The sequence below is a fragment of the Struthio camelus genome, chromosome 4 (assembly GCF_040807025.1).
Source record: "Struthio camelus isolate bStrCam1 chromosome 4, bStrCam1.hap1, whole genome shotgun sequence".
NCBI lineage: Eukaryota > Metazoa > Chordata > Aves > Struthioniformes > Struthionidae > Struthio > Struthio camelus.
In genome coordinates, this window is record NC_090945.1 from 81,146,337 (window position 1) to 81,173,610 (window position 27,274).

A 27,274-nucleotide genomic window follows, 5' to 3' on the forward strand; every position below is an offset into this window, starting at 1 on the left:
TTCAAGGCGTTCATTTTTTTAATCTCGTATTTGTTGCAACTGATTGCTGTTGTAAGGAGCAGGAAACACTGCTAGCCACGCTTAATGCCTTACTTGCAGGACAGCAAAGGCTGGGCACTGACCCTCACTAGAAAGGGTGGTTTCTCTTAAGCAGCTTTTCAGAGAGCACCCACCCACAGAAGAAACAAGTATCTCACGTTTAACTCCAGGGAGATCTAATGAACGCTGCAAAAAACATATTTGTTACTGCAGTAGGAAAGTCAAATCACCACCAGGACCACGCATTAACCAACACAAATTAGTTAAGTGCCAGTTTCTCTTCATTGTGAAACAGCGTTAAAGAAGGATCCCTGTCTCCTCTACTTTCTGTCTCTCACAGTGATGAGTGTAGCAGCTCAACCAGAAGTTGTTAGACAGCTCATCTAAACTCAAGAGGCACTGTGCAACTCTCCACCTACTTACCCAAGAAGTTCAAGGAGCAATTTTGGTATTTGTGACTCAAACTGCTTAGCCGAAGAAAAGCAAAATCCGTATGTTTGCAAGCTTTCATTATTATAACCTCTGCAGTTTGTGCTAGTTTGAAGAAAGCATTTTGGAAAATATTTCTCTGTATTCTGATTACTAGGTCTGGATGTATTCAAATAATATGTTCCCTTCATTCTAAAAAAGCAAGAGATCAGAATAGCTTGTTTTAACTGCTGTGGAATTGAAGTTTCAGAAAAATGCCAGCAATCTTAAAGAGTTATAAAGCAACCGGGGCTTTGCACAGGTAAGTCAAACGTCCTTGTTAATGGTGGTACAGATTACTCTTCAACAGCCATTAACAGGAAAGCTGCAACAAACCAGCTTCTTCATAGTGTTAGTCCCGAGATTAATCTACTATCTGGAAGCTAGAGCGTAAAGATTCAAGAGAAAAAGGCTAAGGCAAAAAACGTCTTAGAAAGCCAACGCACATTTACCTCCCGGAGAGACAGCTGAGAGGAGGGAGGACCTGGGGCCATTCCATTGCAAATTGTCACAAACCACATTAAATAAAATTAAATAAATTTTGACAGCTGGACTCAGTCACACAAAACCTTAGCTGAAAGTTCTTCATGGTAAGTTACCGTAATCCGTGTAGGGATAAAAAAAAAAAAAAAAAAAAAGAAGGTGACAAATCAGTGGGCTGGAAGGAAATATTGCTTATTGCTTACCAAGCAGTAAGACCGCCTTGTTAGGCATATATATCTATCTTCAAAAGTTTCAAGACTTGCAATCATCTCAAAAGTACTGAAACTACAAAGCAGTGAACGTTTCAGAATCAAAGATTTATGGTTTTACCATCTTCTGTTTTTGAAAAGAAAGAAAAAATAGTCTTTTTACTACCATTTTAGTCCAAGTCACCAAATAAATTAATTACGCCAGAGCCAAAGCTATACCTTTTGCATTTGTCTGTACCTTCTATATTTGTTGGACTTTCTAGGATGGATTCACAGACGTCTGACTTAGAACGACAGCAGCAGAGGAGACCAGAGCAGGCTAGAAGGGATGAGAACACAGCTCTACCTGTCATAAATCTTTAAATCAAGAACAGCTGCCCTTGTGGGAGATACGTGTTACTGCAACCTCAAGCTTATGGGCTTTATAAAGCAACACGGTTCAAGTTTAACGGTCTAGGTTAAACATAATATCAGACTGGACATGTAACAGCTCCTCTTGGCTTTATTTAATCTACCTTCACAAAAAGATCTGCTTTACTAAAACCTCAGCAGAGAACGTGCACTACAGAAAACGCTACAATAGGTGTCTCACCCAAATAGACACTGGATTCTGTGGCCCCTCTGGCAGCTTCCACAAGATCCTCTTCATCTTCTAATACTTCATTGTTTGTGGTGTAACTTGTGTCATCAAACAGACTGATGGGAATTACCTTGCCATCTTTAACCAGCCACGCAGAAGCAATTGGAGTGCAAAACTGAAGAACAGAGAGGTAAATGGAAAATTAACGTTGTAGAAGTTATGCAAGAATCATGCTAAACAACATGCTTAAAATCCTTGTTTTCGTGTTTGTAACGGATGTAGCAGCTCAAAGATAAAACTTCAGTAAAAAAAGTTACAAGCAGATGTGCTGCTTTCTTTACTAAGGCAGTATATGAAAATTCAAAATGAATGGAATTTTCTATAATGCTGTAGAACTTCTACTTCCGTAACATTTAATACTTTGTCTTTTCCAGTACCTGGTATTCCCATTCCAGATGTCCTCCTCGTTTATTGAAAGCCATAACCTTCCAGTCAGCTACTGAGACCTTTATCACTGTATCTTTCATCACAGCTTCCTGCTCTTCCACATCTGAAATTATTTTAGTTTCTTCTTTGTTCATATTCGCTTTAAAATTGCTCTCAATATATCCCGCTCTAGTTTCAATATCTGGGACATAGCGCAGTTCAAAGTGACCAACGCTGAAATTCCACCTGAAAGAGAAAAAGAAAAACTTTGTGGAAACAACTGACATGTTACAAGGGAACGCCCGAGCCCTTCGTCCAAAAGATTCTTAAACTGAGCTTTGTCTATTTGACCCATATTATACAGTAAGCTCTCAGATTGTAAAAATGAAGCCAGCTGTATCAGGAAAGGGGATGCTAATCCTCTAACAAGGCTATTTCCAGGATACAAGCCAAACAACAACAAGCTTAGAAAACTTGTAGTACAACACAACGCATGAGTTGAGAAGGTAAAGTGAAACAGCTAGTGAAGGAGGGTCAAAGGCATTAAAGGTTAAGTTTAGTATATGGGGAGGGCAATTAAAAATAAAGTAATACAGCTGGGTCTGTTTAGATAGAAAAATATTATGTATCTGATAAAAGCAACAAGGATATCGTCTTTAGGAAGCAGCATTCTACACACATGGCATAGTTCTCTATTAATAAAGCAGATTTTATGTGAAACAAAATTTTCAAGGTGGTGAGGAATTATTCTTTTTTTTTTTTTTTTTTTCCTTTAATCCCACAGGTAACTTGAGACAGGATCTCTTTGACAGCTGCTTCAATGAAACCAGGACTGCTCATGCCCCATACTTTAACACGCTCTGAAAAAAGATGACTGTATTAGGAACACAGAGCTGTCTTGTGCGGCCACAAGCTCCTTAACTTTTGTAAACCAACAAATGAAGGTAGAAATTGAAAAGTACTCTCAGAAATAGTGTTTGGGTACCTAAAGTTTCCTAGGAGCAGTCTGGCACAAATGAGGAGCCATAGATTGCCCCCTTAAAACATTTGCGCTCTCATGGTAAAAGTTGTGCCTATTTTATATTTTCATTTGTATTTTGTTGCTTAAAAGCTGTTCTTTCTCTGGATTAAAGCACAGCAGAACTACCGAGTCAACAGGATAGCATCTCTGTTTCTGACTGCAAAGACAGGAGGTTTCAGATACACAAGATGTCACAGTACATTTTTGAAAAAGAGATGTACGAAGGAAAGAGCATGCATAATGCTATGTTTTTGTGACATACCTCTCCCTGCCAGTAGCAGTTTCCAAGAACCACAAAATCTTTTAAGACTTCTGATCTGCTAATCTATTCAAGTTATAATTAGGCTATCTCTGACAGACTACGGTTGCAAAATCTGTCAAATCCTGCTGCAAACAGAAGAGGGAGCAAGGGGAACAGGGAAAGACTGGTTCTCTGCTTAATTGTTGGGCAATTACTGGATGCATGTGCAGTAAGTAGCCTTTTAAACCTGTGTTTTATGCAGTACCTTTTTTTACTTGTGGAACGTGCGTTTGTATTTTTACAAAGCTCTGGATATATTAAAGCTTCGGCATGACTGCAATAAGAAAATCACAGACTGAACCAGTCACCACAGAACCACAGCTTTTAAAGAACAGACACATTATTAAATGAACAAAGTAGGTTTAAGAATGAGGCTGAAAAAATACACTGAAAACATTTTAAGCCAACTTACAATGACAGCTAAGGGCATCAAGTACAAAATATTCCAGTGACAGCTACCATGAGTAGGTAAAGAACGTTAAAAATCAGTAAATCAGTCATAAGAAGAAAAACTGTTTCCTGATATACAAAATCAACAGTTGGAACAATCGCATTTGTGACATTGCCCTTGTGCAGTAGCTGTTGAAAAAACTCTTTGGAGGTATCCGAGGACAAAAAAAAAAGTTATTTCCATTTGATTTAGAGAGAATAGATAGGTACAAAAACATTTTCTGTCTAATCATCTGTAAAACCGACGTTTAAGAGATTTTTCAAAAGCATTTATAAGCAAGGGGGTTAGAACCTAAACAGCATTCCTTTGGTTAACAATCTAAACTTCCTCATTCAATTCCTAATTTAACAAGGGTAAAAAGCAGGTCAAATCCTTAAAACATTACATATTAAGAACTTATCTCTGTCTGACTAGTTCTGAACCATTCATACACTTACTTCTCATTGCCACTGCGCGGTCCAACAGCACGGACTGTTTTCTGGGTTCGGTGCAATAAAAGAGTGTCTTCCTGTTCTGATTCGTCGTCATCCCACCGGCGGCAGCCCATAGCTGAGCAGATGTACTTCACCTAAGGGACAAGGCAAGGCACTCCATTTAGAAAGCTTGAGAACTTCAAGACAAATAAACTTAACCAGCAGCAACGTTCAAAACTAACAATTCTTACAATACGTTTTTGGCTCACATGCAACTTATAGCTCCGTTCTTTCAGACGTTCAACTTGAGGAGATCTTGAAAAGCCTGGTTTAAAAGATGATGAGCGCTTCTCAAACTATAACTTTCAAAAAGCGCTAGGAAGTCTACAGTTGGGAAGCCATTAGTCAATTTGGACCATCTTGGATTACCTTTCGACTATTCTTTGCAGGCTTTTCTACTTCTAACAGAGAGGAATCTCGGCTCCCTCCTTCCCATCCTATCTCTAAGGGCATAGGAAAACCCATCCCACACGAGGCCCAGAGGATAACTCTGTTTTCATGCCATTTTTGCCTCGGACTAACTACATTAACTCAAACGGCGTACTATCGATTTATATAAAATACTGCAGAGTCATCCTGCTTTGTCTTCTCTGCTATTTAAAGGGAGAGAGTACCTTATTTAACTCTCCCAGTCATGCAGACTTTGCAATATTCCCGATTTCAAAGATCACAGCTTGGCTCAGAAAACAGAATATGGATTATACAGGCAATTGCGTTTGGGAAAGCGAGTTGAACACGCTTGCTGAAAGTCCGAATTAACATCACGCTGCCAAAGACAACGGACTGCTGAACCGCTTAACAAGGAAGAGTCAGGCACTGCTTCCTGTATGGGGCACCTCTGCTACTCTACGCATAAGCCAGGAATCAAAGCAGAAACTGAAATTTCCACTTCCTGAACAGGGCGAGAGGAGCCCTCTATTAGTGTATAGTGTCCTCTGCTATCGATGAGAAAAATCAAAGTGATTTCAAACTCAGTTTTGGGTCTATATTCTTTATCACGACTGATCGCCACAGAAGTGGTCTGCGTTGAAACGTCTGGTGGAAACGGAAAAAATGATTTGGTGGAAAATAAGCGTTTGAAGTTTTAAATTTTAAAAATGTATTATCATTATTATTTTTTACCATTACCTATTTTGTTTTTCTCCTCGTCTTTTTTTAATTGCATCAACATTTATGATTTAGTCTGTTTTTCACTACAGGAAGTATATCTATAATCATTTTAATGATATCTGACATAAAAATGGGGAGGAAGGGGAGTCATTAAAATCTAGAACTCTGAATAATGCAATCAATTCCGCTTCTTTTTAAGCCTTTTTTTTTGTGTATTTTTAAAAAACACACAACTTTCAACCAACGTATTTCAGAAGAAAAACACCTTCTAACCTAGTCAGATAGCAGTTAGTTTTCCACTAACTTGTGCATGGGACTTTTAAACCTAAGGAGCACTTCCAAGAGACAGTTGCCGACAAACGTGTTGGCAACAACTGCAACCCTCAAACATTTGTATATGCTGAATGCTTTTCTCGTTTTCAACCAGCTACTGATTATTAATTGTGAATATCAAAACTGATATCTCTCCATCACCTAAAGCTTTCTTCAATATTCAGTAAGCTGCAGAGCAGAGTTTTCGTCAGGTAGAGCTACGCGATACAGTTGAATTGCTCTTACGGTTTTTCTCCTCGCTCACCCCTGCTCACAAAATCCCTTGCACTCACTCTGGTACTCACCCCACCCCATGCTGAGATGACCATATTTGCTAACCCAGCACAAAACTAACTCAATAAAAAGCGAACAGTCGTCTGTTGGGTTGGCAAGATGAATCAGCTCAGCGAAGGGCGAGACAAAGTGTTAAAGCCAGCGCAAGGGATGCAGCAGGAGGGATCGCAGCAGGGCACTCGGCTGGCACAGTCACACCACCCAGCGGCACCCCTGCTTACCCTTACTCCAGCTTGCTGGATTTGCCCAAGAAGTTCAAATCCTGCTCTTTTGTGCCACACAGCCTTATATTAGAATTGTATCGCAGTTTAAATCTCAAGAGCAACCTATTTACAAAGCAGTCCTAGGACCACACAATTACGAGGTAACTTTTCAGGCTTTTACCTTTCCCGAATATGAGCTCAGCCCGTAGGTTGTTAAAGACTTTCCTCCAACTAAAACGACGTCCTCGCCAAATTTGTACGATGACTCAAGAAGAGATTCAACCGTGAAAGGAACTGCTTCCATGCTCTCTCGATCCCGATCCCACTGGAAAAGGTCCCCATCCAAGGAAGGAATTATCATCTTATTTCCAAATACCTGAAAGAATTGCATTGAATTGAACGTTAGCCACCACTCAAACACAATGTTAGCAAAAGACACACAGAGCACAAACAGAAACACTGTACGATCAAATACAGTGTTTTATATCCCAGGCTCTTATTTGTTAAAGTTTTAAATCCCGGAGTCTTATTTTTTAAAGTTATAGCAAAGAGAGAAAAAGCGTGCGTATTAATATTAAACATTTTAATCACTATTTTTACCACTCCCTTAAAAACCATCTCAGTAGACTTCTCTCACTTAAAACAACAAGATTTTAAAACTCAACCAGTTGATGGATTAGCATTCATCCAACCTGTAGAAAATCTGATAAGGAGAATAACAGAGCCATTATTGTGGAGACTAAACAGTCACTGGTTAAAGAGCAACTATTATAGAGTATTTGCAATTGTTTCAAGACAGGGGCATTGCAGGTGAAGTCCTACTTTGTTGGGTTTTTTTCCCAGAGCTGATTTATTGCTAAACATAGAATCTACCATTCTCTCTAGATGAGAAGACTGAATTCTGTTTTAAAAGAAAAGCTGAGACTGTAGGTGAGCTCTTTTGCAATTAATGACTACTCCAGAATATCCATTATCCTTTACAGCAGACAGAGCAATCATCATTTAAATCAGAGCTCATTTTTCATTTTTGCCTTTTTAGACAGCTAAGTCTAGCTTCTCCTCCCCACAATTTCTTATGTTTAAGAATATAACTCCTTTAAAACTCATCTGACTTTTTCTTAAACACCCAACAACTCAGCAAATCTTCACCAGGGTACAGAACTCCATTCATTATATTGAGATTTTCAAGGAGATCCTAGTTCGGAAGTATGAGTCATTGTCAATGAGTACTAAGGGACTTATTAAGAAACTCATTATCAGCACGATAGACCATAACTAATACTGTGGAGCCACAGTGGCTGTGCCTGTCAAGAAACAGAGGGAAACAGTAATCCACATAATCTTAAGCTTTTCAGGATATGGATTAACATGGAAGATGTTAATGCTTTTTCAGAACCTCTGTCCATTTGGGTAGTACCCTCCAGCATAATCGCATTAAGTTCAGATATGTTACCCTTTATAATTTGAAGATGGCTTCTGGTACACGTGTGTTAGTCACTCCAACAGAATATTCCTGCTTAGACTCCAAGACACGGGTTTACATTATAAACAGTGGCGATACAAAAGATCCGAAAGGTTTCTGGTTATTATTTCTGGAACCATTGAGAAGATCTGAAACTACGGCTTCTGCACGGCTGAAATTCGCGCTACCAGGAGACTTTTTATTCCACTAACTGGGTCACGGAAGATCACATGGCATTAAGCAGAGTTGGGATTCACATAAATAGGGAAGGAAAAACAGATCTGGTAGATTTGTGCGTATCATGACCAATAACTCTTTTTACACTATCTGATACACCTTATTCAAAGAGAAAATTTAGGGTGAATTACCTCACAGTGTTGGTGACTGTATCTGAGACCCCTGAAGGATCCAACACCAACGCTCTCCAGCACAGAAAAGCTTCACAATGATTGACAATTAAATAAAAAAAAAAAATCCTCTCAGGAACACAGTGTGTAATTGAAAAGGTGATAAAAATAGACCCCTGAGTAGTTGCAAAGTACTTCACAAAGCAAAATGAGGTAAGCTCTTTCCCGCCTAGATACTCACCTTGTGATAAAAAAGGCAGAATCAGGTACGAGTGAGCTGCCGTGCACAAGGAATGCTGCTTTATGGCCTGCTGTTGGCGGGGGGAGATACACGTGCACATATACTTATAGAAGGAAAACAGTAACAAAAGCAAAAGTTTGTACGGGTGGGGGATTTGTAGAAATCACATGATCAACAGGGGAAAAAAAGCAAACAAATAAGGCTTACACGATGCTTGTACTCCAGAGCAGCCCTATGAATTTTAGAAACAAAGACTTCTAGATTTTAGAAAATTTTGATGAAAACTTTTAGCTTGTGCAGCCACGACTTTACATTAGTAAATCCTCTATCAGGCCTTTTATGTGCAAGTGGTCCAAACACCTGCAAGTAATTTGGAGGCCCATCTTTACCTACAGCAACATGAGATATTCTATGGAATAAGAAATGAACAACAGACAAGGTTCTTTTTCTAATCAGCTTTCCAAAGAAACAATAGCTAAACAACAGCTCCTGTCCTAGTGTTTCAGCATACAGAGAGCAAGCTGGGTAAATCCTGTTACGCCATCAATATATCACATGGAGATCTGGGAGCCACAGTTGTTCGCGGACAATGTTTTTGACTTTGAGTTTTGGAACAGATGCAACATAAGATTATGAGAGAAAGAACCAAAAACTTTGTGTTTTGGAAAGTTTCTGCTTCGTGCAACTGATTATGAGAGGCACTGAATTAGGCTTGGCACCAACATATCAATTAGATGGGTGTCATTCAGGAAAAAGAAATGAAATGAAGGGAAAGGGAGCAAGCACTGATAACTGAGGGGCTGAGGTGGGCATTTTTCAGTAAAATAGAACATTTGTCCTTCAGGAACGAACGAGATGGCGTCCGCAGGGTCTCTTCATAAGAGACAGAGCCTTGTGGGACGTTCAGTGCCAGCTCCGTGTTAAGGGAGCCAGCAGGGAACAGGTTATGCAGTGACGGTGGAGGAGTGGGTAAAGTAGTAAGGAATGACGCAGCTCAAACAGAAAGGGCTCTTTGACTAGGACAACTCCAAGGAAGCACTGGAGAGGTCTTAGTGGTGCCAGGTGTGGATGTAGCTCTGAATCCCAAGGTCAGATAGGGTCAGAAGCTTTCAGGACATAGGCGAAGCACTATTGGGAAAGAGGACATTAGCAAACAGAAAGTAATGCAAGGACAAGCGGGAAGAGAGAGACCCAATCCTTAAGACAGGAGCCTAAGGGCATGGATCAGGAAGTCATTTAAACCAAGCTAGCTCAGAAGTGTTACGGTCACCTAATATATGGTCTAAATGTCAATGCAAACCTGAAGTCAGCCCACAGGTAGGGTTACCTGTTCACTTTCTCTTAAAAAACACACACAAAGGGGAGGGAAGAAGTTATACACACCTTCCCACACAACATGCCACTAAATAGCTTCTCCCTTTGAGTTGCAGTAACCACTTACCTCCTTTGATAAAAGCCACACAAACATACGTTTCACACTTTTCTGCATCACTTGCCTACCACAATTTATGCATTAATTAGTTGCATAACCATTTTTTTTTTTTTTAAATCAGGTAGCTGCAAGCTGTTCATCTAGTTGGGCTCTTGGGGTCACAGGTCCTCACAACCTGACTGCCAGACCAGCTGCACTCTGCTATTCCTCTGCCTCTTGCTGAGCCGTTACCTATGTCCTCACCTCAGCTTTCACAGATATGTCAAATCCGAGCAAGCATGAGAGGCCAACTTCAAGTTGGATCCTGAAGAAATTCTACTAGGCCATCAGGCAGCTAAATTAATTTAACATGGTCACACTACCCACATAGCGGTGGTACCTAGACAGCTACGTGCAGCTTCAGTTGGTCAGATACACTTCCTGAAGCCGCAACAGCAAGGGCTTTACCGCAGCATGCTCCGAGGGCTGCAGTCCTTGCCATCAATTTGGGAAGACTGAACTGGTCAGCAAGCAACCAGAGGTTGCAAGCTGCCCAGTGTCTACTGCTGAACAAGGGAGAGTCTCTGTGGTTAACCTGCAGAGCTCTGGGGACAGTGTGACACATGGCACTCTAAGAGTTTCCCTCATCCTGAAGTTCTTCAGGGCCTAACCAGTAGTTCTTGGGAAGTTTTCCACTATTACAAAAGAGAGACAAAATGTTGGGTCATTTCAGGAAACGCCACACCCAAATTCCCAATATGCAAGTTTGCTTAGCAACATACACTTGCATACACCCAAGATATGAGTAATATCAGGTCAGGCCTTGCATGAAGTCAAAAAATTTCTAACAGCAGGGCATTAACTGCTCATCTGTTAAGGCCTCAGTCCCTACAAATCGCAGATGAAAGACAAGACAGTCCGGTTAGCTCTGCTGATCACCTGTCGGTGCTCCTGATCTGAAGAGGAGCCTAAGGGAGCAGCACATCCTGTATGACACATGGAAAGAAAGGCTGGGAAAAGATACAACTGCTGTCTGTGAACACACGGGAGAAGGAAGCTCTGGCAGGGGAAAGAGCTGTCACACCAAAGGACAACCCCAGTGTAAGAACAGATGGGCTTAACTGACCATGAATAAGTGCAAGCTAGGCATTTCAGTTACTGACCATCACAAACGTATTTCACAACAGCCTCCAGCTGGAACAGCAGGAACCAAAAAATTCGTCTTCTTTTAAGAGGAATCTACCTATAAAGGGCATTACGTGACATGGCACTGACAAGGGACCGCACTTGATTACCCCAAAGGTCCTCTATTACCAAAACAGCTTTATCTGAAGACTGGGCAGGTATGCAAATTTGCATACTTGCGGGTAAACACACGCATGCAACAAAAGGCATCTGCGGGCACATGTGCAGACATTTTTTTTAAAGAGCGCTTTTAGACACAGAGGCTTTAGAAACACAGCAAATGATATTAATTCCTGTCAGAGGGCTGCAGCTTGTTCTCTAGGATATCAGAAGCAGCAAAGGGACTTTCCTTGAAAGTACAAGCAACCAGCATCGGCATGCAGCTCAGGTAAAGGAATGACATCACCCTGTATCTCCAAAGCATTACCTCATCTCCTAATCCAAGGAGTGAGTCACCCAGGCAGTCAGCTGCAAATCTCTTGGCACAGAAAATGTAGGTTACCGCGATGCACTTACACATTCCTCTGATCTGTCAATGTAAATAGCTATTTGTTCAGCTTCACTGGTCAGCAATATGGCACATAATTGTTAAGTGGCTTGTCTTTCAGAAGTAACAAAAAAAAAAACCAACTAAAAAAAAAAAACCCACATGAACTACTGAGCCCTAAACAAGCCGCTGTTCTTTTGCTCATTAAGAGTTTGAAGCTGAAGTTCTCCATTGGCTCCGGGTAGGGTGCTGCAGGCCTATCAGCGGCAGGGGCTGCTCAATCACCAGGCCGACGGGTGAGGTAATGCAGTTTCTAAAAAGCCCTAACAAAAAGCAAAAAGGCATAACGATCCGAAATGGCATACGCTACCAGGGAATTTGCTGTCTAGACTCTTTACCGGAAAGGAGGGCACCGCACGAGAGATTCCACGACAGGTTGAAAGTGGTGCAGGAGGAAAGCTGCACCAGGTTTCCTCCTGCAGGAAGGAGGCTGCTGATTTATTTTAGGAAAAAGGAAAAAAAAAAAAGGGCCATGTAAACAGAGAGAAAAACAAGCTGCAGTACTAACGCTTCCATAAGCTGTTTAACACTAAGTGTAACATTCATTTCCCATAACTAAAAATCTTTAGCCTATGAAGCACAATCAAGCATGCTCACGTGCAGGCGGAGCTGAGACAAATTCGGTGCCAGAATAGTCAATATTATCGTTTTCAGCCGTGCTGGACTTTCTAATAACTCCAAGGAAATAACTAAGCACAGGTAAAATATTTCCCTTAGAACAGAAGTGCTAGGTCTGCATGTTTTTCTAATACTTAAGCCTGTGGATTTCAAGCCTTACTCACATGATGAACTGTCACTTCTGGGAGAGGTTCGTTCTGGTTACTACTAATTAACTAACCTATATGGTTAGTCTTCGTTAATTGGTATACCTTTATGTGGTAAGGGTACTGGTCTTTTTGCCATGACTACCTCTACAATAGGATCACTGCTAATATTAGGTATGCTCTTAGGAAAGCTACTTCCAAGTGACAACTGTCTTTTAAGCCTCTTTAAAATTCATCTAGGCAATGTATTAAAAGCCACATAGGGCAGCTTTGCTATAAAAAGGTGCAAACCAGAGGCCACGCAAACACATGTAGGAAAGGGAAAGCAACCATTACCTGTTCCGCTTTTGTTTTTCAATCGTTGGCCTACAGCATACAAACATTCCTATAAACTTTTATAGATTTTCAGGTCCTATATAATAGGCAGCTGCTTCGACAGATCAAGCCCTACCAGGTACTGTGCAAGGCCTTGAGATGTGTCTGGTTCAAGTTTGCCTAGGACCCATTTATTGCCTACTGTTTTTGATATGCATGCAGGACGTTATCTGCACAGATGCTCTGGCTTATGACTTCTAACATACTAGGTTATTTTTCCTCTTCACTTTGGATTTAAACATGGTCGATTCATCTGCTTCCCTTCACCTGTGTGCAGAAATTCAAGCGCAGGGTACAAGGATGACAATGTAGTACTATTAACTTAGGCAAATCCTATTCAAACAGAAATATATGGGGATGAGGGGAACAGACAGAGTCCGAGGGCATACTTTTCATCAAACTTTCTGCTAGGTCCACAACACTGACACTTCCTTAGGAAGAGAACAAAGAACCAGACACCAGTACAATCTTTTAAAAAAAGACAGTCTGCAGATTTAAGTTATTCCACTGCCTAAAGCACATGTAAAAGAACAAAATATTCTTCATAGCATACTGTGCTGTTTAACCAGCCAAGGAAGAAGAAAATTGACTGCAAAGGGGAGTCCATGATTCACATCAATCATATGCAAAACGACCTTCAGAGACATGCTCAAGGGCAATGAGGAAACCGAAGCAGGAAACATCAATAGATAGTTGTTTTGTCTAGAACAACTTCATTTCTTGTAAATACCAATGCATTTGATTTCACCACTGTCACTGTTTCCAAAATACGTACACGTGTCTGTTTGCTAACTACATCCTATTCCTAGCAAACGTGCTGAGACCATCTTCAACACCAGAACCGTGAGAAAGGTTGTACTTAAACTTCTGATGATTCAGTATTTCGCCCCTGCAGTTTATGGAGGCAGGATCACGTGGTCTTCCTTCTCCGACAAGGTAACAGACAGCCAGCACCAGGCCGGGACATCAGAGAAGCCAAAGAAATAGGCATTATTTGAGCAGGTGTGATACAGTGAAAAGTCACACCACCGTTGCGTGGGGGGAGTCAGGGCATACGCCTCTTAAATCTAACAGTGATTTCTACAATCAAACTGTGCAGTTCACCCAGACACAGGAGTACAAAGGGAGTCAAGTGACCCAGTCTGGTCCCGCTTCTGCGAGCGGCCACGTGAAGAGCTGTGTGATATTAGTTTATAACTCACAAGGGCTTTCTTCTCCCTCCACCACCTCCCATACTCCACTACCTGGTAGCTTCTACTTCATTCTTCCTTGGTTAGAGAAGACGGGGCCAAGTCAAACTCTGGTGGCCAAATATCTCACGTACCCCAAGCACATGGTACAGCTGCAGCACTGAAGGGATACTGCGTCCCGGCCTTCTCCTGGGTGAGTACAGCGACTAGAGAAGTTGTTTAGCCCCATACTGTTCAAACATCCCCCCTACCTCCCAAGAAAGGCAAAACAACCCAAAATATTTGTTTTTTCTTCTAGAAACACCCCCTGCAACATCCTTCCCACAACTTTATTAAATGACTACGGTTGATATCACTGTCATGATTCTACACTTTAAAACTTAAAACCTCACCTACTAGAAACTACACGGGTCCTGACAAAACTTACTCAAAGAAATGCAAAAAGCAATAGATGACAGCAGCAGTGTAGCTGTAGAATATACTCTCACCACCAGGGTCAGGGGCACAGTACCTTGGTTGGCTCCAGTTTGCCCTTAAAAGAAGCAGTCTTGCACCGTCCCCTGCCCTTCCTTGAGCAGCCATGCAGTGAAATGGATGGAGGAACCACAGGGAGTTAACTAGACCCTGACCCAGCTTCAGAAGAGACCAGTTCCCCAATGCTGTTTGCTGTGCAATCAAAGAGACCCTTCTTCTGAAGGCTAACAAACTAAAACACCACTGTTACTTTAATCATAGTCAAACAAGACTCCGGGTTTTGACTACAGAGATGCCAGCCTGCTCTGCTGCCATGGTAACAGACTTTTAAAAACTCTTCCCCTTAATAATGAAAAACAGCACAGTGCTTTAAGAAAGACTTTATTTTGACATTATTCCATCCTCCTTTTTAAAGTAGCAAGTTTTATTAATAAGAAAAAACCGCAACAGTCTTCCAGAATCTAAGAGCGGTCCTTCCTGAGACAAACTGGTGCTGCAGCTATTGAGCCCATCGCTCAATTCCTTGAAAGTATCAGCACATAAGGAAAAAGATTAGTGAAGAAAATGAAAGTTACCCCAAACCTCACTTCTACAAAAACAGGCCCTGTACAGAACTCGTAAGCTACCATGGCAAAATTAGTATTGTGCCAGTACCGGGATGTTTTCAGATGATGTTTTAGCTTATCTCCCCTTGAATGTCTCTTGCAAGACTACACGGGCTGACAGCACCGCTAGGGAGTGGAGCAAGATGCTTCCCCTTAAGGGAGGGGGTAAGAAAGGACTGCCGGGGGGAGGGGGGGAGAGGGGGGGCAACAGCAGAAACCCTGTCACTTTAGAGGTTCAGGATTTATGTCGATCTCTACCAGGCCTTGTGATTTTTTTCCCCAACCCTGCCAGGACAGGGTGCTTTTTAGATAAGGACACAGAGCCCCCATGTCTCGAAAAATACTTTGGGCCACAGAGCAACTCTCACAGGAAAAAGGAGCCCAATACAGGAGGCGAACAGCACAGGGCAAATGCAGAGTCCCTCCCTTTTTCAAGGATTCCAAAAAAGTAGAAAGGTTAGACGACAGGGTGCAGAAAATGCCTTGCGAGTCTGACAAAGACTAATGTACTTATCTGCGCATACAGCGCAGGGTTCGTAAGAAATTCAGAAATGTAATGTCAGTGGTTATGCTGCAAGGGGAATGATCTGCTGAATTGTCTGACACGCTTACAGCTTGGTACGCATGCAGGCACTTTCGTATGTGCCTGTGTAAAGGTGCGTGTGTAAGTGTGCATATATATATATATATATATGTGTATATACAGCCACCCACCCACCTCCCATATATATATGAAGTACGCATTGAAGGCTGAAAAAAGTCACTAGTGCAGAAGAAACCAGTTTTTTGTTGTGTTCCAGGCAGCTGAGCTCCAAATTATCTATTCTCTATTTTGGAACAGGTGTAGGCTTTTCTGCCTAGGTGTCTAGGCATTTCTAGAGCTGATCCATTTTAATATCTTTACACACACTAAAACTGCTTAACAACCAATAAAAACACGCACTCTTCCATATCCAATTAAATTACAAGCTACTATAAAAATAACTAAACAACAGAGGAGGCCTGGAGACAGCAAGCTGATGATAAACATCCTCTCCCTGATTTGCTACAGTATTATTTTGACAACGTCTGTGAGCACCACAGTCAAAAGTTGGCCATAAACATTAGCCCAGAATGACTCCATTTTAGAAACTTTTCTGGCTTTGTTCGGGGAAAAGTATCACTTGTGAGGATTAGTGTTGAGAGCTCTGATATCATTCAAGCCACAATACTTTGCTAATTTAGCTTCCCACGTGCCTTAGTAACGGAAGTTGTCCGCCCTCCCTCCTCCTCCCGAATGTTATTACAGTGTGAGTTAGAGGACACATGCCAGCACGTTATCAGAGCTTTATCGCTGCTAACCACATCAAGTGTCAGTAAGAGAGCCACCAAGCTGCAGTTATAGGAAGTCTTTTTTTCCTTTTTGTAATTGAACGAGCCATTAAACTAAGATGACTGCCTTTGAAGATGTGCAGTTTTGATAAATACCCAAGATGACTTGTCAAAGGAATAGCCCGACTTGTCACCCCAACAGAAAACATGGTACTACATCACATGAACTCCTAGCAACTCAACTGACCGTCAGCAGCTCCCCTTCTCCACAGATTTACCTCGCCACGTTTAAGAAGTTCAGTGGGATTTTCTACTGAAGCAGAACCTCTGCCTATCCAAACGTTTTAAATTAATTGGCCCTTAGCCGATTAATTTTTGTCCACTAAACGCTATTAGAAGACTGATTTTCAGGAGAACCACAAATCATTTCTTTAGTTTTACGGTGAAACGGTGAAGATCTGTACTCAGAAATCCCCAGGTCTCCATATTAAGCTTGCGGAGTATTGCCATGTATACCTTGCGTGTTTCCAGTAATTGAAACCAGAAGGACTGACCGTGCCACCAGTAACCACAATACATCTACACAGTTAAAGAGCAGTCACATCTATTCTCTTCTTGTAAAACACAGGCTCTGCTCCCTTTGATAGCCCTAATAAGCCTTCTCTGCTTCAATCGCAATTAGAATTTATCTTTCTTTGAAGTACAATTCTGGACGCTCGCTTCTCATTCATTATGAGCCTTTCCAGGACCATTTAAGACACTAATCTCTCTCCCTCTCCTCAGGCAGCATAGGCTCAATTCCTCTGCAGGGGAAGGAAATATGAGATGGCAGCCGACAACCTGTCACAGCATCTCCTAGTACAGGGAAGTCTGTATTCTCCATTCTAAACCGATCACCTCCAACCTTCAGCAGAAGTGCTATTATCAGTCCCCAGATCTTGTATGTCATCCAGTTAAATTTAACCCCTATTTCTATTACAAGAAATTTTTATGATTCTGAAAACCAGATGATGCCCTAGCCTTCCTCTAAAGGAAGACCACCTCCAGCTATCAGAGCTTTGCTGTTCCAATGCTCATCTTAGCAGAAAGCAAAGGTAACAATTAGCTACTGGACACAAGGAACTATTAATATACTCTTCCAGGTCAAAGTTATATCACTTCATCTGCAAGGAAACAGATTTTCCCCAGATCAATCACCTCAGCAAGAAGTCCACCCATTTATTTACTCTGCTTACTTGAACAGAGAAGGAGAATTTGCACCTGATTACAGCATATTACAGTTGGAAAATAATTTGTACAGCATTAATAGAAATTTTACAATTGTTATTCCTCACTTCCTGGAGTAAAATTATGCTTCACATAGATTTGTATATGCTCTAAGTCCTCAGAGAGCCAACTTCTCATTCTGTACGGAAGTCTGACCCCACTGCACAGCATTTGCTCCTGCAAGAAGCCCACAACGGGGCCCAAAGACTCTTCTGAGCGCTAGGCAGAAAAGACTGCTTCTGGTGCTGATGTATCGCACGCCAGATGTTTTAAGATGCACAAATACACTAAAAGTTCAGGTTAACCTTTGCGAGTCAGATAGATCAATTATTTTTTGAACAAAAAGCCAGTACAGCAAAACTCATTTTCTCGGAATATCTGTGCAGTTTGAAGCGGGTCTCCTTTTATTCCTCACTGTATTTACAACCCTTGAAGTGAAAATGCTCCAAGTAGGACTGACAGTCTTAAGTAACCCCCAAAAACAAACACATCCCAGCTTATGGTTGAATGGCGTTTGCAGACAGTGACTTAAGGCAGTGACTTAACAGAGGAGAGGAGAAAGAGGAAAAAAAAAAAAGAAAAAATAACCTCAAGTAGAATAGTATGGACTAAACAGAAACCTTGTTTTCATTCAGACTAATAAAATACTTCTGCAGGGGTGCCATAAGTGGTGGGTATGATTTTCTTAAAATTGATGTCACAAGATTTCTCTCTCAGAGAGAGAACTAAATTATTTAGCCTCGCCTAACCTCAAGCAGGGCACATAAAAGAGAAAATCTAGAAATCACAAGTCCAAATCCCTAGAGGGCATTTTGACCTCTTGTCTTGCTGTGACCTGCTTCAGCACGGGTTTTGTCACTTCTTCTGCGCTGAAGAGGCCAGAGGATAAGAGTTCCTGAATTTCTTCCCTTGTCTCCAAAGCAACCCAGGACGGCTTTTGGCCTTTCTCTGGCCTTGACTGGGTACAGAAATTTCTTTCCCCAAAACACGGCCAGCCTTTCAGGACTACGCCCAGGCAGTTAACACCTTATAGTTGTTTCAAGGTGCCTGGACGTGTCATCGCATTAACATTTCTTTTCTTTTGTGGAAAGAAATGATTGAGAATTTAAAAATGTTTCGGGGTGCAAAGCAAAAAGAAAAAAAGAAAAAAAGAAAAAAAGAAAGAAATTTATACTGCACACTATATCCTGTCATAGTGGAGATTTACAGACCTCCAGATCCCTTCCCAACTTACAGACTGTTCTAAGCATCAGCCTGTCCTCTCCAAACGGCAAAACAGGAACAAACCAGAGATACCTACTGGTCCAGTTTGCCTACAATGCAAATAGTTTTCAGCTTGCTTCAGTACATACAACTTCTTTGCATCTCCACATTTCTCCAGAGGCAAAAATAATAATCTTAGGCTGTCTCACAAACCTGCTAGTCTCAAAGAGAAAAAAAAAACCCACAAACACATCACACTCAAGTGTCTAAATCTGTAGAAAAAGTTTATTTTGTGTGGCTATAATGCTAAAAAAATAGCAAGAGTACAGTATTTAATGCAAAGCACAAGTTTGAAGGTACTAAGAGTCTTCAGAGAAATAAGGATGTTGATCAACAGATTTTGTAACCTCACATAACCCAATTATTTCATTTTTTGGAGTTACAACGGTATGTTTACTGTGACTGCTAGAGATGTCAGCCCTCTGGATTCAAACTCATTGTCTCAAATGATCCCCAATCTCTCAAATAAAGAAATTAGATTCTTACTCAGGGATTACTTTGTAATACCCGAATTGGGAGCAAATGCAGTTTCTTTTATCCAGTATATTCAAGACGTCTGTGTCCAGACTGCCGGAACTATGATTTGGGCCACCCTTATCCGCCAGGCTCAACTCCCTGCAGCGCTCCTGACAGCTCAAAATATCGTGTCACAGCCATGAACGTATTTTCAAGCTGTTACTCTCGCATCACCACCATCAAGTATTCCACTTGCTTTCCCATTTCTCATCACGCCTCAGCTACCAGCGTTTTCATGGCAGCATCCTTACACTTTACCCATCCTGTAGTAGGCCTTTTTCTGTCTCATCATCTACTACTCTTCTCCAGTCCCCCACTGTCCCATCAGTCATGCTAGCCTTTACTGGCCAGTCATTTTAATTTACAGACAATTTCATACTTTCATGTCTCCGCTATGATAGAGGCCTCACAAAAGAGAGACAAAAACACATTAAGTATTTCAGTATAAAGCTATCCAGGTAAGAGAAAGCATCATCTTGTAATGATGCTTATGAAAGCCGTCTTGTAATGATGTCTTATGAGCCATTTCCACTGCTCCGAGACAGTTCTCTGTTTCCACTGTCATTAACCGTCATTATTCCAACAGGCTGATTCCCACAAATGCATTCTCATCTAAGTACAGATGGTGTATTCATTACAAAGTTAAATTTTAAAGCGTAAATGGAAGTGGTTCTGTTAAAAGGAAGCTCCCTTTTGGAAAATTTGAGATTCAATGACTTTACCCTGAACTTTACTCCTTTGCATATAAAGATTACTTGCTAATGATGATTCTTGGAGCTGCAACATACAGCTTACTGAAGAGAACAGCTTTTTGTTTTAACATATAGTAGAGGGGGATCCAAAGTTCTGATGCACGAGACTGAAACAGAGTCATACGTTTTCAGCATTGGCACCCTGACCATGACTACGGAGGTTGGAGCTTAGAGCCAAAGAGTGAATTTTACCATCTCCGTTACCCAGACAAACGAGTAGTTTAACATACTTTCCTTTCTAATTGATCTGTTCATATGATAAATGATGAACATCTCACTTGTCAGCGTCTTCAGCAGTAGTTTCAAGATCTGAAGTGTTTGACAGAGCTGCTGGAACATTTGAAATTTTACTACCTCACTTTCCTAATTAACACATGAGCTCAAGACAGCCTAGTTGACATTTTACAGTTAGGAAGAGGTGAAGCTAAATTTAGGAAGTAACTATAGTTCTTTTAAACACTGCATGTTTAAAGACTTAATGTCTATTCTTAAAAGGCATTTAAAAATGAAATCGTGATACTTTTGCAGCAGGACCTGGAACTAGAGTTCACTGCACTGTCGCCCCAGAGGGTAAAAACAAAACAACAAACACAACAATTAAGGCTTAGCAGTTCCTCATTCTGCAAGAACACAAATCTTTAACACTACAAGTATAACACAAGAGGAGTTTCTCACCTGTCATTTCTCGCAAGAAGTTCTAGGTTTACACTTTACCTAATGATACTGTTTTACACAGAAGACAGCACGTGATTGCAAGCACAGACAGCACTGCTATCTCAGAAAGGCTGGGACACGAAGAAAAAGCCTCAACAATTAGTTTGAGAGAATAAAACTTAACATACCTCGGGCCAAATCAGAGAGAAAAGAGTGTAGAGTGGGGAAAAGGACAGACTCTGATGCTTTAACGAATCTTAACATTTTGACCCAGAACAAAATTGTCCACAGCAACTTTAGCGCAACAAAGTATTCACTTGAGCAGCCTCTAGATCCACTGTAAGAAATCTTCCAGCTAATTCTGACAACAGATCAGGTTTTAAAAGATGTAGTGTGTTTAAATATTTTAGCGTAGCTTACTTGGAGCATTCATCACTCTTATTTACTGGAAAAGTCTACGTCTTAACAGCATTTTTCTACCTGACAGTAGTCAAGTGAGTCCAAAAAAGCCTTATGTTCATAACTGCTAAAGGCTTCTAGAAGGCCAGAATGAAGTCGTCTACTTACAAGAGAACTAATTTTCCAAGTTCTGCGTCCTAATTGTCAAAATCTAGATATTTCCAGTAAAATCCATCATTGCCTTTGGCCACAGCTGTAGAAATGCAATAATTTGAAATCTCATCTTACATGCATAACAAACATTCTCTAAAGCTGTATTTTGATACTCCCAGTAGCCTACTAACTTAGAGCCACAGAAAGGAGCTAAATAACGCACAGAAGAACTGGGATTTTTGTCGTTCAAGCACCAACCTTGTTTCCACAGTCACAACACATTGGAAAAAGCTCAAAACTCAGGATAAGCCAGTCGAGGGACAAAAACCTAGATCTGTAAAAGACTTTTGTGATACTGAACACCTGCATGCCTGAAATTTGAAAAGCCTGGACCCAAGTCTTTTAATTTATAGTCAATAATGAAGTTTACATTTGCATACATTTCAAACAATTGTTTTACAAACCGTTGTCCTATTTTCACTGTGGTCATAAAAAGCCATCCTGTGCAACAGATCCTGTGCAACTTAAATATTTTAAGTTTCTAGTACTGAAAATAAATCATGGTCTTTCACAAATATAATGGACACTTTGCTCTTTACAGTTTTCATATTCTTTTCATTTCTGCTGTAGAAAATATTTTTATGAAAGTTCTTCTTTCCCATAGTATTTTTTGTTAAACCCCAAAATAGTGCATCTTAAAAGAACAAGCCTTAAAAAGTTGCATCCCTAGATGAAATTCTCTCAGAAACAAAGGAACACAAGCTGACATTCACTTTATTTTTGCAATCAGCCCGAGATACTTATTGCTACCTCTCATACTTACACTACCACAGCAAAAACCCCACATCTTTCATTAGGCTTCTTTGCACTGAAATACAGATTATGTAAATGAGATAATAACTGCAAACAAGATGCTCATACAGTCCGAATACTCCCAAATTCAACTTTCCTTCTCTGATGCTCATCACGCCAAAGCATGAACATGCATCCAGGAAACACAGGACCAGTCATCAAGTCCAATCGTCTGTAACAGCAAAGGACTATACACGTGGTCAGCACCACAAACTACCGTAGTTGGTGTACTGATTCCTCCTAGTTCTAGGAGAGAGTGACTCATGGCTCGCTTCTTCAATGTGGGAATGAAAGCAAACCAGCTTTCTTCTATTTTCTAACCTAAGTTTACGCAAACTGAAGGCTGAAATCGCGCCTCAAAAAAAATTTAACTCTTTAGATTTCCTTCTGACAGCTCGTCAGTAAGAAATGATGCAACCCTTTCTCACTCAGTACTTCAGGGTGACCTTCAATGCTCTATTTCATTGCTAACACGTTCTATTTCATAGGCAGCCTGCTTATCTAGTACAACAAATGAACAAAAGACTATGTTTTTTAAGTCACAAGGACTTTTGCTTCTCTTTGGGGGGGGGGGGGTGTAAAACATGTCAGTACTTGCCAGAACATACCATAGTAACACAAAGCAGTTGATCTTTAGATTGCTTCAAAATACAAGGAACTTGTTTCCAACCAATAATTGCAGACAATTCCCCAACTGGTTACATCATCTAGCTTGATCGTTGTCACATACATCAATCTCAAGACTAACACGGTGACACACTCTAGTTTGAAATGGCAACATGATGTAAGCACTCTAAAAAAGTTTGGGCTTGGCCATGAAACTTTGCTCACGCTAAGTCTGCTGCATTATTTGGTATTTATCACAGTGGATGAAATTAAACTCAGTTTATTACAGAAAAGTCAATCTCTTTCCTGCCTAAATCTTTCAGCCTTACCTCTGGTTTACTGAGGCTGGATGACACAAGGGAACCTGATCCTACATCCAGATCCCACTGTTTTCTCCCACTATTTTCTGGATCCAGCGCAGCGATTCGTCCATCCAAAGTGCTGATAATTACTAAAGACCTGAAAGTCAAGACATATTCCACAGTCAAAACTAGAGCAACCTGTAGTTTCTCCTCGTCTGAAAATACATGCTATTAGTTGCCTTCTGAAGTTGAAGTTACATTCTTTTAAATAAAGTCAACTTATTCTGCAAAACAGCACTTGGTAGCTTTACCTAGACAAACAAGAGATAGTAGAAAATTTGAAGTCTGTGGCTGAATGTCATAAACTAATTCTATATACCATAGCGCTCTTTCAGAGTTCAGTTTCACAGTGGGATAGCTGACTTTTTGCTCCAAAATGTGTGTTACTACTGTAACACTGAATGAGATCTTCCTCTCTTTTCATGTATTTACGTGAAAAGTATAGATACTATTTTCCTCAGCCCCTTCCCCAGGGATCTTTAACATGACCTTTAACAAAAAAAAAAAAAAAAAGAAAAACCCAAACCCCACTCACAACTAAACCAGCAAATCAGCATGTAAGAAATATAAAGTTGTAACCAAGTAAATTTTCAGCCTCTGTGGATAAAGCATGGAAACTCTGGAAGATATTTAACAACATCGTATAATAAAACAAATCTTGCCCAAGACAGACACAGAACAGCAGAAACAACCTCCAAATGTCTGCAGACAAAGCAAGTTAGGTGTCTTACGCCACTTATGCTTAAAGTAGCCTATCTGGCTGGGAATACACGGCAATAGCAGGTTGGCTGTTGATTTTGACACAGCCTGAAATTTATCAATTTAGGAAAAAGAAAAAAAACTTGTTTCTTACACAACTGAAATGAGTATTTGTGACTAGTCTAGAACTCGAGCACAAAAAGAAAGCCACACACAGGTAATGGCCAGAGACAAAATACTGACAAGGCATATTGGAGGGGCTTTTCTTCCTCAAAACTTGTTTCACCCTGACCCGAAAGAGCTGCAACCTGTGGGCAGTTCCAGCTTGCAGCAAGCTCACCCGTTTTCAAAGGGCTGCGGCGGTGTAACTGGATCGCTTTACAAACTGCTTGCGCTGAGGGGGGCCGATTTAGTGACCCAGAAGGACCCTTTATAGACACAGGTTTCAATGAGACCAAAGAACTGTGTAAATAAGCCTGATGGGCAGATTAACTATTTTCTGGTTTGGGGGAAGGGGGAAGTGAAAAGGCTATTGCACACATACATACAGACATGAATGACCACTTCAACCAGTTAGAGTCACAAAATTGTGCCAAACTGAAGCCAGATAAATTAACTTATCCAAAATTACCAACGTAGCAACTTGATGTTCAGAGAGGAAACGACAGGGCACTTGTTTTTCTTTGAGGAAGAAAATAAAAAGCCTGATCTTAAAAACATGCTCAAGGACAGTGGCTTATTACATCACCCATAACAAAAGTCATGTGAAACACTGCAGTTTTACATGCAAGTGTAACCCACACATTTGCATAAAAACTTAGGCTATTTTGCACTATATTATTAATAGCTTGTAGAAAACTAAACACATCTTTAACCTGAGCCAAAAATATTGCGGTAGCCCCTATTTCTGAAGGTAGCCAAACATCACATTCCTCCATAAAACTTAAGCTTCTTGGTTTAAGAAGTTGTCAGAAAAGCACCAATTGTGCCAATATTTGAACAGTAGAATACAGGAGTTTTATAGGCTGAGTACATATAATTATTGCAACTGTACAGAAACCAAGATCAGGTTAATAATAAACTGAATTGAAGGAGACTGTATCTCTTCTCAAGCGCTGTAAACAAGTGTACACCAAAGGGCCTTGGACACACATTTAACAGAATCTGGTTATGCATTATTGTAGAACAAGTTATTTGAAACCCTCTAGTACTGCATGAAAATATCATTCAAAGAGGATCTATTTAAATTTTACCTTGATCTAGCTGACAACTAGGTTTAAAAAAAAAAAAAAAAAAAAAGTAGAAACTAGAAACATAGCCAGACTGGAAAGAATCTTGGCAATAATATTGTAGAGAAGAAAAATTCTAACATCACGCTGTAAAATGTTTCCTTCCTATCGACTCCCATTGTTTCCCTTAATCTAATTCTTCCCACCTACCTTGTCTCTCAAGTAAGAGATGCTTTATGCCTTTGTATTTTACCTTTCCATACTATCTTTCCTCGCCAGACACAAACCTCAACCTTCCCCAAGAGTTCTCGTTATTAATGCCTCCCCCATCACCCAACAGGGCAATTCTTGAACGTGTACTTCTGCCATGATCTCAGGTCAGTCAAATCACGGTGTAACTTCGCTTAAGTTTAAATTTAGCTGATTATGACAGAGGGGGAAAAAAAACCCATGTACCTTTGTACAACAGCACACATTTGCCTGCAAAGCGGTTTAACCAACCACTAGGCATACCCTAAAAATCCTCTCTTCCCTTGGGTGCAACGGCATTCTTCGTTAGTCTCCCCAAGCCAACAGCTGTAGAGTGAACTTTGTTACACAAACCCCACCTTATGAGCAAACACTCTGACGAGACATAGGAAGGTGATCAGCTCAGCTCTACCTGTCAGTCTAAACTTGCAACTAGCTACATTTAGAACTGGAACTAGGTGCAAGGGAAAATAAATATTTTTTTCAGCTTCTTTAAATGAGCGATTCATTTTAAACTAAGATGTTATATGACATGTTTCTGTTCCAGTCTTTAGCTTGCTCTTAAATCATATTCCCGCATGTCTTAAGAGACAAACTGCTAAAAAAGAAATCCTAATGCGTGCACTAAAATCCTCAATTACTTCCTCTAATTAGTTATTTATTCTGTAAATTCAAATCTTAATGCCTACTCGCCCTATCTCTGACCAACTCCAACGGGTTAAAAATCCCGTTGCTTGAACTTTAACTGGCTTAGGATCTGCAATTGTCTGTTCATGTCCTGGGACCCTTGCAGTTCTCACTATCAAGTCTTCCTTTTTTTCAGGTTTCCCCCCTTTCTCTGTGAAAGTCTGTTGCTTGTAGATTTGAGCGCCGAGAACATAAACTGCTGACAAGAAAAAAAGATTTTCTCATCTTTCAGGTACTCTACTTCAGCTGTTTTTTGAAGCACTAGATTAATACATTCTGAAAAAAGCAATTTGAGTTAAACTACTTCAAGAAGTTATTTCATTCAAGAGAGCTTAGAAACGGGTAGGTGTCCTGCTTTTTGTCTTCCTATGCTGCTACCACAACAGCTTACTGTGGTATACTATGCCAAATTCTTATACCAAAACACTCACCGGTAGAATGGGGTCAAGAAAGTGAAAAGTTATTTAAGAATAAAAAGAATGTTTTAGCCATCTCTTTGCAAGCCTTTTGCTGACATTTGTTGAAAATAAATCACAGACTGCACTAGGGAGTCAATCACATCACATACTACTAGGGAAGGCCAAAACAAAACAAAGCCAGAATTGCAATTCTGGGTCTGTGCAATTATCTCCACAGGCCTGAATCAGAAGGAAAAATAGTATATATATACAAAAATATATATGTGTGTATACACACACACACACACACACAAAATGAACGTATCACTCCTAACTTCAAATCAGGTAGTTACTTAAACTCCAAGCTTACGAGCAAGATGCATCAATAGGAAACCTGAAAACCAAAATCAGTAAAACGAAGGCAGTTTACACACCTTCACTCTGTCTCTAGCTAGTGCTCCAGAACATATTACGGACCAAACGGTGGAGAAAACCTCTGCTGGCTCCTCACAGATGGCCAAGAGAAGGACTAAAGCATGGGACCAGTACAATGTAGTGCACAGAAAGACATCTGTAATAGCAGCAGCTGACAGAGCCTATGCGAATACTACATAGTCAGATTTTATTTGCGCTTTGTCAGTATGAAAAAACATCTGGACATACCCTTTTTTTCACCCAGCAACGATAAATAACCTCTGTGGTTAAATGAAAATCTGTTTTCTTCCCATTTCCTGTCCTCTTTCACTTGCAGACATGAGCTCGCTACTGAAGCACAGTTATAGCTTTCTCTCTTTAAACTATAGAAAAATCAACTACAGACTTTCACATACATGTATAAAAGGTGAATCCTAGGACTTAAAGCCATTGTGTATATCCTGTTATGAACATAGCACGCTCCGTCACACCA

The 27,274-nt window shown here is 40.6% G+C and overlaps 1 protein-coding gene across 1 annotated transcript in view; it reads right to left on the bottom strand.

Moving 5' to 3' along the window:
- Nucleotides 1-27,274, bottom strand: part of EIF2AK3 (eukaryotic translation initiation factor 2 alpha kinase 3) — a 47,161-nt gene that overhangs the window by 16,400 nt on the left and 3,487 nt on the right. Inside the window, exons 2-6 of the mRNA XM_068943734.1 lie at nucleotides 23,073-23,202; nucleotides 6,552-6,746; nucleotides 4,416-4,546; nucleotides 2,217-2,451; nucleotides 1,792-1,954 (exon numbers count right to left, since the gene is read on the bottom strand). Of these exons, the coding sequence (XP_068799835.1) occupies nucleotides 1,792-1,954; nucleotides 2,217-2,451; nucleotides 4,416-4,546; nucleotides 6,552-6,746; nucleotides 23,073-23,202 (854 nt within the window). The remainder of the gene's footprint in view (nucleotides 1-1,791; nucleotides 1,955-2,216; nucleotides 2,452-4,415; nucleotides 4,547-6,551; nucleotides 6,747-23,072; nucleotides 23,203-27,274) is intronic.